At 40.9% G+C, this 11,424-nt stretch overlaps 1 protein-coding gene across 1 annotated transcript in view; it reads right to left on the bottom strand.

Moving 5' to 3' along the window:
- Positions 1–1,671: 1,671 nt before the first annotated feature.
- etv4 (ETS variant transcription factor 4) overlaps positions 1,672–11,424 on the bottom strand; it is a 30,939-nt gene continuing 21,186 nt past the window's right edge. The window contains exons 6-12 of the mRNA XM_063893420.1: positions 11,049–11,231; positions 10,284–10,693; positions 6,923–6,991; positions 5,912–5,959; positions 4,789–4,961; positions 2,965–3,066; positions 1,672–2,188 (exon numbers count right to left, since the gene is read on the bottom strand). Coding sequence (XP_063749490.1) covers positions 1,961–2,188; positions 2,965–3,066; positions 4,789–4,961; positions 5,912–5,959; positions 6,923–6,991; positions 10,284–10,693; positions 11,049–11,231 — 1,213 coding nt within the window. The 3' untranslated portion in view covers positions 1,672–1,960. The remainder of the gene's footprint in view (positions 2,189–2,964; positions 3,067–4,788; positions 4,962–5,911; positions 5,960–6,922; positions 6,992–10,283; positions 10,694–11,048; positions 11,232–11,424) is intronic.

The following is an 11,424-nucleotide window of genomic DNA, read 5'->3' as shown; positions in this document are numbered from 1 at the left end:
GCATAATAAAGCATGTCGAACAAATGGAAAAACATGATGTAGCATATTATGGCAAAAAAATGCAAAAAACCCCACTTTGAATATTGTGTAGGGGTAAGGCACGGTGTACTGTGTCCTAATAATAAGGCATAATACAGCATGTCGAAAAAATGTAAACACCGACATAGTATGTTGAAAAAATGGAAAGACATGATGTAGCATATTATGGCTAAAAAAACACATTGAATACTGTGTAGGGGTAAGGCACAATGTACTGTGTCCAAATAATGCATAATAAATTAAAAAAACCATGACGTAGCATATTATGGCTGAAAAATGCTAAAGTAAACACTTTGGATACTGTGTAGGGGTAGGGGTAAGTCACGGTGTACTGTCCAAATAAGACATAATACATCATTTTGAAAAAAACCGGAAAAACATGACCTAACAAAAATGAGGAAAGAAAAAAGGGTTTCTCAGTCCTACGTTTGACTAAAGGTGCGTCTCCAAAAACAGATTAGATTAGTTTAGTTTATTAAAAACATTTAAAAAGGTACAAAAGGGACCTACTCGGTAAGTTGAAACACAGATCAACAGGACTAACACACACAGGATATGGTTCCTTAGTTGGGAGCAGGAGAGGGCGACGAGAGGGAAGAGAGACTGCCTTGCTGGAGTTTAAATACTCCTGTCTCTTCAAGTGGATCAATCAGGGTGTCGGATGCAGCCAATCAGCAAACAGGCCCCACTAGCTCACTCGCTCACACGTGCGCGCACACACACAAACACACACACACACACACACACACACACACACACACACACACACACACACACACACACACACACACACAGGAGGAGAGAAAAAACAAAACTCCCACACAGATGACCCAATGACAGTGTCATAACATTACTCGTTTTTTGGTATATTCTTGAGATACTATACTGTCATTTTCTAACATATTTTATACTATGTAGTTTTTTAAAAAATATTTTCAACATACTACACTATTTCGTTTTTTTGCATATTTGAAAAACCTAGTATAGTCAATATGTCATTAAATATGACACAAAGTAAAAATAACTTTAAAAACAGTAATGTATGGGGGAAAAAATCACAGCAACGTATTATAAAAATAACATTGAAAACTGTATAAGATGTTAAAATTCTTAGATAAAACAGGATGATACTAATTCGACAAAAATATCAGACAACACAAAATAGTTTGTAGTAATATGTCGAAAATATTATTAAAAAATGACATACAATAGATCATCAAAAACATTAAATAAAACCCAAACATTATAGTGTTTTTAAAATATCAGCAAAAATGGCATAGTCTAGTTTATCAGAAAGAAACAGTGTAGTCAGTATGTTGAAACGTATTTTATAACCTTTTTCTCTAACATACTATACTATGACTTTTCCATGATATACCTAAATGATACCATTACATATTTCCCACATGACGTACAATACTAGGATTTTTTGTGACATTTGTATTACTTACTATATTTAGACTTTTTACTGACTTTTGGATAATCTAAGCGTTATTTGTATAACAATCTTAGGACATACTACATCATAACTTTTATTTGATAAGTGTTTCTTTGACATACTATTCTTTACATTTTTATGATATTTTGCATGTTCCTCATAACATGAGGCAGAAAAAAGAGCCTGGACTGCAGTTTGGGTATTATGAGTATTTATTAAGCAATCTCTTCAACCACAGTCATGTTTATGGATTGAATAGGCATCAGATGTGAAAGGAATGCAGCTCTTAAAAACAAAATAAAACAAAAAATCCCTAATGAGATTAATTTAAAACAAAACACCATAGCCTTATTATATACAAGTGGATGGGGTGGGCATGTGCAAGAGGTGCATGGGGTTTCAGGATGTGTATGATGATGGGTTGATACAACAGGAAGATATCTGAAGGTGGGAGAAAGGAGGGAGGGTGGGGGCTGGCTGGCTTTAGTACATGTAGCCTTTGGAGTAGGGCTGGGGGCCCATGTTTTGGGGGGCTTGTTCTGTGGCGTAGGGCACTCCCTCATCCAGGTGGGACAGCGGCACTGTGTCCTCCTCGTTGACGTAGCGCTCGAACTCGGCCTTCAGGCTGGGCCGCTGATTGTCAGGGAAGGCCAGGGAGATAAGGGCCTCGGGCTCACACACAAACTTGTAAACATAGCGCTCCCCTGCCACCTGGAGAGAGAAGGAACGGCATGAGCATTTTAGGAATGCCTACGAAATAACACACAGGTGTACAAAAGTTTCCCTTGTAGGGGCTTATGTTTTTTATGACATTTTATGGCCTTAAGCATGTTACTTAAATATTCATAGGACTTGGTAGTACATATTTATTGTATTTATATTGTTAGTGTAGCAAAGCAGTGTCTTTTCTTGGTTTTGATGACATTTACTGAACTTGTATTGCTGTGCTGGTATAAGTAAATTATATAAATATATTAAGATATTTGAGTTTCTTCATATATCAACCAGGGCTAATAGTACCACATTAAAATGTCCTCAAAAAAAGGAAAGTATGTAATGGCTGGAATGCCCTTTAAACATTTTCAACTGCATACTTTGAGGGTAGTTGTAGAAACCCTTTGCATTATGCTCGAAAAACTTCCACACCAGGCATATTGGGGTTTTTGTAAGTACGACACCCCAAACATAATTCTCATTTCTATTTAACAACTAATCTTTAAAGCATTAGTATATGATTAAACTGAATAAATCTTTATAGATGAAAAGTGGTACCATAAATTGATAACGGTGGACCTGTTCTGGTTATCCTACTACCCATGCATATAGGAAAACTTAAGTAAGCACAAAGGTTTCAGCTAGAATAAAGAAAGGCCTTAATATCTAGAAAAGGGACACATTTGAGGGGAACCTGTTAGAGGACGATGGCCTATGAACACAAGGAGGATTCACCTCAGCAATGCAAAAAAGGAAAATGGGTGTGTTTGTACCTTCTGCATGATTCCCTTCTCGTAGTAATAGCGCAGAGAGCGACTGAGCTTGTCATAGTTCATGGCTGGACGGTTCTTCTGCATGCCCCACAGCCTGGCAACCTGAGGGAAGGATGGAGGAAACAGGAATGGATGTGGTAAAACTTCTGGCTTAGTTCAGCTTTGGTGATGTTTGCATGCTTTTTTTCTGGCTTCAAAATATAGCATTATTCAAATAACACATTAAAAGACAAGGAGTGTTGGTTTTGAGTATTTCATATTACCTGGATATTAGTTTCTGTATTGTTATACTTAAACCACTAGGGGTCCTCGGTGAACTAGTGCCCTCTGCTCTTTAGCTCAACAACATCAACATGCCAAGAGCAGGGCGAGTCCCCACATGTGGATTCACTTCCTTTTTATGTAACCCATTACCACTTGAATGCAACCAGAGTCCCACAGTGTTTGCAGTGAAATAAGAGTCAGGTCTGGTTGTCAGAGGCAGGCCATGAAATACACTCACAGCCCAAAACTGAACTCTCAGCTGACGAGGGACCACTAAACTCAGATCAGAAATTAGTGTCTGACAACCCCACACAGGCAAGGGGGAGTAAATCACATAATTTCACAACAGTATGGGATCATAATGTTGACAAACATCTGAGATAGTGGAGTAAAGTGTAAAGCTGGGGGAGGGGGAGGGGGGCAGTGAGATTCATGACTCAGGTCGTATCCCACAGTGGCCATCCAGGCAGCAGCCCTGTTTGATCTCTGAGTGTGCTCTCAGCCCTAATTGCTCTTGTAAAACTCCTACCCCATTCATTTTTAATGTACAGTAAAAAGATAATGGAAAACACACTCCTCTCCCTATTATGTCCCTCCTAAATGGACGCCGGCTGTAACGTCCAATCAAATTGCAGACTTAAACATAACCAAAAAAATGTCTCGACGTTTAAATGTGAGGAGGTGAGAGAGAACGGGGTGTTGGATGATTCTGTGATAGTGAAGCGTCCTTCATTTATCAATGCAACGTTTCATGTGTTGAATAATAAATGGGGGACTAATGGAAGATGGATCAGAGAGTAGACTGTGAGGAAAGCGGCCAAATCTCACTTGTAATCGCTCTAATCTAGGTAGCGCCTTAAAACCCCTAAATTCATTCCGAGAATAACTCCTGTGCTGTCCATATCAGATTCATATTAACATTGTGATAACACCTCTCTTCTCTCTGTGCAAAAGGCCGTCCCGTAACAAGGACTAAAAATAGTGCTGATGCATTTTAAAATGTTGAATTAAAAAAAATACGGTGATATAATTATTACAGTTATAACAGAAAGAGTTTGTAGGCTTGTATAACCTAGAGACACCCTTATACTGTTTGATGATACTGTGCAATGATATCATAATATTTTGAAATAAACATACCTTTCATTTTTGTGATTTCATAGATTGCCAAGCAACGCAACGCTGCAAATACTGCACTATTAATAGCTGCGAGATGCTTACTACAAATAAAACTTGTGTTTTTAAGGGGCCCTATTATGCTCATCTTCATTTTCAGGTTTATATTAGTATTTTGTGTCTCTACTGTGACATGTTTCCATGCTTTGTTCAAAAAGGTCTTTATCTTCTCATACTGCCTGTGCTGCAGCCCCTGTTTCAACCCTCTGTCTGAAACCAGAGCCCATTCTGCTCTGATTGGTTAGCTGGCCAACTCTGATGAAGAGAAACTCCCTCTGGAGGGAACACAGGGATTTAAGCCTTTGTAGACCATTTACAACACACTACAGGGAAGGGAAAGCCCTTAGAGAACAAACACTCATCTTCTTGTTTAAAGAAACGTACCTCTTCAGGTTCAATGAGTTTGAACTCCATGCCACGTCCGGTCCAGGCGATGAAGTGGGCGTTGCCCGGGTCATCCAGCAGGGCCACCAGGAACTGCCAGAGCTGCAAAGAGCCACGGCGCTGGTAAGGTGTGCCCTCGCGAAAAACACTGCCGCCCTCCTGCTTCACCTCACCTGGAACAAAGAGGAAAGAGAGGAGAATTATGGGCAATGATCATACATGTTAAAATGGACTCAAATCTCCTCTGTATCTTCAACAAAGTTTATTTGATACCTGATACATTTTCTGCACATTACTCTGCATCCGACTGTTACCATTCAATCCTTGAATGGGGGTTAGAGTGGTTGTTGTGTTACATGTACAAACAAGGACATCTGAACAGCTACTTTTAACTTGGAAGTCTTTGAATTCTAGTGGGGCGAGTACATCATTAGGTCATCTAATCTTGATTTTTCATGTTTGCATACAGACGTAAGCTGATCAAATGCTTATTAACTACAGCTTATCAAATTGAGCACTACAAGGGCAGCAGTGTGTGTCGCTGAGACTCACTGGGAGAAAATACTGATGGTAATACAAAACACATTGATATTGGAAATCAAGAAGATGATGCATACTACCCGTGATAAGATGAGAACAATTGATCACCAACACTGGTTGAAGCTTTACGTAGGTAAATGGACACTGATTAGTTCTCCGTTGTTTACCAGTTACTTGATATGTTATACACAAGTACAGCAACGTGAGAAGCTCAGCTAAGTTACTGCTCTCAGAAAAGTTGCACACTTCACTGGTTCAACCAGTGCTGACACCCTCAGGCTCTCCACTCAATCTCCTTTAGCGTCAATCACCTACAACACAATGGGAAACTGGTTGTCTCCTTTCTCGCAGTGACAGAGGAGCACTACATTGTGTGTTTGGAGAAACTAGCCCACTAAATAAGCTTCTGAGTACACAGAGACCCATGTAGCTCTTATACAGGGATTCCTGGCGTCAATATAAGATGATAGTCAGGTATATAGAGTTTCTCTAGAGTATCATCAAACTAACACCTTTCAGAGTGGATTGCAGCGCAAAAATGTAACTATGAGTTAATGCAGAATTATTAAGGCAGCAGGCTCACCTTCAAACTTCTCTGGAACCACGCGGGAGTCGTTCTCAAACAGATAGCCTGGGAGACAAAGAGAGAGTTGTGATAGAGTTTCAGGAGGCCTTGGTCTAAGCGCAACTGGATTGTTCATTTTGGATACATGCCAAGCTTTGAATAACATCCCAACAAAATACAAGACTTCATCCACGCATGAATAACCAATAAGTGTGTACTCTTACAAAAGCAGAAATCAGAAGTTCAGCAACAGGGAGAGGATTTCATACTGCAATCTTTTAAAGGAATTCGGATCTCTGCTCACATTTCCATGGCCAGTGAACTTATTGCAATATCTTTGGGCCTTTACATGTCAGTTTAAATCTTTTACATGCCAAAAGCAATAGGTGAATAACAATAAAAGTACCCAAAATGGTGCAACAAACAATGAGAGTGAAGGGATATTGTTTTTCTTTTTTGCTGGGGGAAAATGTTGCTTTTTCCAGCAGTTATGTTTATTCAGGGATTCTTGAGGCAGGGGTGAGGCGAGGGCCTCTGCCAATGGAAACACAGAAACAACGCTGGTTAGCCAATGGAAACACAGACTCTCTACGCTGGTTAGCCAATGGAAACACAGACTCTCTACGCTGGTTAGCCAATGACCGCAGAGCTTTAACAGCATTGGAGAGGAGATTGGATCCATACAATTGAACTAGAGACCCTTTTGTGATGGGATTACACCATCTGTGACGCCAAATCCACTTTCTATCCCCCTGTATCCCGCCCCCTTGATTGGACCACAACCTTGTCCAAACTGGGGCTTCATTTCTGATGTCAAATACACATAGATAATGTTTGGTTGCACGGTTGTAAAGTGGTGACAAAATCTGTCCAAAGACACACACCCTCAAACAAATTGCTAACAACACCAGAGTCGATGAGGATGCTGGTAAATATGGATGTTATTTAGATTCCCTTTACTGAAAAACAACTATAATTACATTTTTGGTGGAGCAAAAAAACGTTCTAGTTAATCTATTGTCAGATTACCTTCATTGCTGTGCTGGGGGTTCGGGTAGCCCTCGTTGTGGTGGTACATAGAGGGACATCCAGGCACATCTGTAACAGAAACATAAAAAGCTATAGTTTAAAGGCTTGTTTATTTCATCAACCATGAAACTGTCCATCTTTACATTCTCTGGATAAACTCCGTCTAAACTACCCCAGAAACAGAAAATTAGATTAGATTTGATCAATCTTCAATTGGTGGAAATGTCATACAATGGGTTAATTGTTGAAGGATAACCACATTAGGTGAATATATTATGAGTAAATGAAAACCCCCTTGCTAAGCTAGCAATAGTTTGACTAAGTGTGCGTATATATGGATATTTTGTGTGATCAACCCGAGCATTGCAAGGACGAACGCTGCATTTATCATATCACTTCTCTCGTCTCTGCTGGTATTTTTAGGCCATGAGCAAGCACCTTCAACAAACCAGAAATGTGGTACAGTATACGGTGTCTGCAATTTATCTGGGAACTATTGACTGACACCAAAATAGATTTTACATTCCTCCTTTAAGCTAAACTCTGTGCAAGTTGGAACACATATTTATGTTATAATGCCGAGCTTAGTGCTTCCGATCATGCGACGGCTCTGCTAACCTTGTCTGTTTTTTTGCCTTTGAAAAAATAAAGGTGCGACAGTTATTATTATATGCGTTTGTCCGTTTTTATGCGGTCTGTCAACTGTTTAAACGAGACGGGCATAAAGACTGAAAGGTGCAGCTCTTTGCCTCTGGCTCCGGCCGTGACTCACTCCTGGGGAATGCAGCTGCAGCACTGTGGCCGTGATAAGATGCCACTGGGGAAAATCAAACCCTCCATTCTGGGGAAGCAGCACTCGATCATACTGTAAATAATATGTCTGCCAGCAATGGCACGGCTCCACCAGGGAGTGATCGGTGGATTGGGTGTGAGAGCTGCGGGGTTAATAGTGCATGAGTGGCATGATCATTTTGTGTCTTTCATTCGACACAATGGTAGTGATTAAGCCATGGAATGCCAATTTGTCTGTGAAACTAAACTGGTCTCATTCACAAGCCTATTTAAAAAATATGATTGTGAAGTTGTTGTGGCATTTTGCTTTCACTGTTCACATAAAAAAAAACACTTGTGTTGTTATTTTAACTTGCCATCTACGTCGATACACTTCTATTATATGCTCCGATGCTGTTTCCCCATTATATACCTATGCATTTACAGTTTCATGAACGTATAAATGACACAAACAAATCAGCAGAAAATAAACAATAATCATTACAACCAATATTGCAATTTGTCTCAATGAACCGTATTAATGTTTGGTTTGGAGGATGCACTCATTCAAAAGCTTTTACACACAAATTATCCAATTAACTGCCCGAGAGAGGCAATACTTTCTAATGTCAGCAAATTAGATTTACATTACTCAATTTTTAGGCTGGAGGATTCATATTTCCTGTTGATGCTATTGTTTGGAATTAGTCTTTTGAAAGACAACCTGGAATCCCATGACTGATCTCTTTTAACAAATTAATCATTTTATTTAATCATTCTACTTACATACACTCTATCTCCAGATTTTAGGCTATTATGTCACACAAAGTGTGTTGTATAACTGTCTACGAATTAGTGATAAACTCTGATCTTGACCGTCTGATCGGCCTCTGCAGATGCTTAAACTCATATCAGAGAAACTGCTATGGAAACCACACCAAATGTAACGCTCTCCTACTCCCAGTAGTTACTGTATCTACAGAAAAACATCCTTTTGTACTCTCCTAATCTTTCTTTCTGAAGGTCGTGCGATCCCCTGTCAGTGCTATCCGGTCCCCCTATCGAAAGGTGCAAGTGTAAAAACACGTAGTTTGGGAAGAATTAGGTCGCTATCCACTGGGATTTTATTATGTATATAGTAGGACGGTTTCAGCGCTGGAAGGCATGCTTTGTAGCCATTTACTAATGTGCATGTGGGACCTGTGGGACCCTCAACAAAAGCTTGTTCTGCTCTTTGTCCTATAGCAGCTTTAATACAGGTGAACGAGGACACAATGTAAACTGAGTGTTATATTTCTCTTTCCTTGTTGTTTTAAATTCAGAGATGCAAGCAGAGGAGCTGGTTTCTGTGCTCTCCAGTGGCAGGGCCTGTTTTTAAAGCGCCCGCGTTGGCTACCCCACCCTGCCCCCACCCGCACCCCCCACCCGCTCCCAAAGCCCAGCCAGTGAGAGGTTCAGGTTACTGCGGCCACGCTCATTTTTCCATTATGAGTTCATCTGCCTGCAGAAAAAGGAAGCCGCTGGTGCAACATGAGACCCTGGAGCACTCCACCAGGGACTCTAGTCTTTCCAGTGCCCTCCATTTTCTCAATGAAATTCCTCTGCCTCTCTCGCAGAGAGCACTGGGGGAGGGAGGGAGAGGGGTAAGAAGGAGGGAGGAGTGTAACTGCAGCAGAAAAAAATACTTTTTTTTCGTTTTCTTTGCAAAGTGTCAGAGAGTTGAAAGGAGGAGTTTTGGGGGCAGGGAGGGAGTCGGGTAGGAGTCTAGATACAGTGAAGAAATTTGTTTGCCTTTTGGACATTTTGTTCTTGAGTTAGCTTTGCACACAAGGAACTTTTTTTGAAAGCATATTGCAGTGCAAAATACTCCTTATAAATAATCTTAATTATGTCAAGTTTCTGTTGGCTGACACAAAATCTCCTAAATATGATCTTAAGCACACAAATGAGATTAAACTGATCCATCCATTCTTTTAAATTCTCTATGATTCTCCTCAATACAAAACAAAACTCATTGTTTGCCACGAAGATTACTTTTTTGTAGAGCAAGACCTTCAGTAACCTTAGTTCATAACATGGATTTTATCAATCTACAGATAATGAAATGCGTCTTAATGATTCACTGTTTTTCAAATGTAATAAACAACAACTGCCAAACATTTGCTTGTGCTAAGATATGAGAATTTGCTGCTTCTGTTTTAAACTTCTTTAGGTTTATGACAAATACGATTTGATTCTTCAACCAGTCACCTTCTTGCATGGAAGCAGGGGACAGAATTAGCACCATTTAGTTGCCAAATGCTGGTAAAATATGCAGTTCGGGAATAGATATGCATAACTCACCTGCCAAAAATAAATTGACAATCTATTAAGTGACTGGAACATTCACTTTCCATTTGGCAGGTGGATCAGAAAAGTTAATTTGGCATTCACACAAATCATTGATTCTATAAGATATCAGTTAAAAAGCTCATTATTCTCCCAGGTAGTTATATGAATTAATTATCCATTTCCCCTGCCTTATATGAATTAAAGCCAAAGCGCCTCCTATTGCATTATCATTTAAAATAAACTGTAGTGTATTGCTCACCAGGTTCGTAGGTGTAGTCTGTGGGCTCCTGCTTAACCATCATGTGGGCTGGTGGGAACCTGTGTGGGTGGGGGTGCGAGTGTGGATGTTGATGTGGATGCGGGTGAGGTCCGTGTCCCGGTCCGACCCCGTGCCCAGGCCCTGCCATGTGAGCGGCCCTCTCATACAACGGGTCCATGTATTCTTGCTTAAAGCTCTGCTGCAGGTAGGGCAGGCAGGGGTCAGAGTGCTGCCGATGATAACCTCCACCCCCACCGCCGCCGCCTCCACCTGGCCCTCCACCCCCGCCTCCACCAACTCCACTGCTGCCATGTCCTGCTGGGGCAGATGGCATGCGCTGAAAGGCCTGGTTGGGGGGTGGTGGGAACTGGGGGCACATGGGGTCTCCTGAAGGGCCCTGATATCTGGAGCTGAGAAATCAGACACAGCAGAGGATTAAAAAAAACAACACACACTGACATATCAACAATGCAGAATTCTAGACTTATGTTGTGATCAGAATTATACAACAGATTTGAACAGCTTTACAAGTTTTCAAGATTCTTACCATAAAGCTTTACTTTGGTTTATAGTCTTATAATGTACTTCTTTTTTTAGGAAGAACGTCACTCTTGATGTTTGGACTAGTTTTTTTCCTCTAGGGTTAAACTTTCAGCCATAGAAAATACGCTTCCCCTTGCAATGATTTTTTTCAATAATCAATTGTAAAATATAATGCATGGGAAGAAGTGTCAATCACAGATACTGTGTTATGAGGTGTGTCACCTGGCGTTGATGGGGTAACTGTTGCTGGGCAGTGGCTGGGAGGTGGCAGCAGGGTTCATGTAGCCAGCATCGGGCCGTCCGGCCGTGGCAGGTTTCGGGGAGTAATGCTGCTGCATAGGAGACATGGGGGTCCCTGGGCAGGAGCTCTTGGCTCCTCCTGCAGCCCTTTTCTGCGCATAGGCACTGAAAACATGAACACACTCATCAGTACATGCATATATGCACATGATACAGCAGGGTCGCACTCGGGAGGGTCAATACAGCAGACCGAGCTAATGGGAGTTATTTGGTGGGGGTTTGGTGGTCAATAACATGTGGGAAGTGTTTTAGCTGTGCTGACTTATGCATGACAGCTGACCAGTGCTGGACAAGATAA

The sequence above is a fragment of the Eleginops maclovinus genome, chromosome 10 (genome assembly GCF_036324505.1).
Source record: "Eleginops maclovinus isolate JMC-PN-2008 ecotype Puerto Natales chromosome 10, JC_Emac_rtc_rv5, whole genome shotgun sequence".
NCBI lineage: Eukaryota > Metazoa > Chordata > Actinopteri > Perciformes > Eleginopidae > Eleginops > Eleginops maclovinus.
Note: the sequence above shows the minus strand (reverse complement) of the source record. Positions and strands in the feature narration are given on the sequence as shown.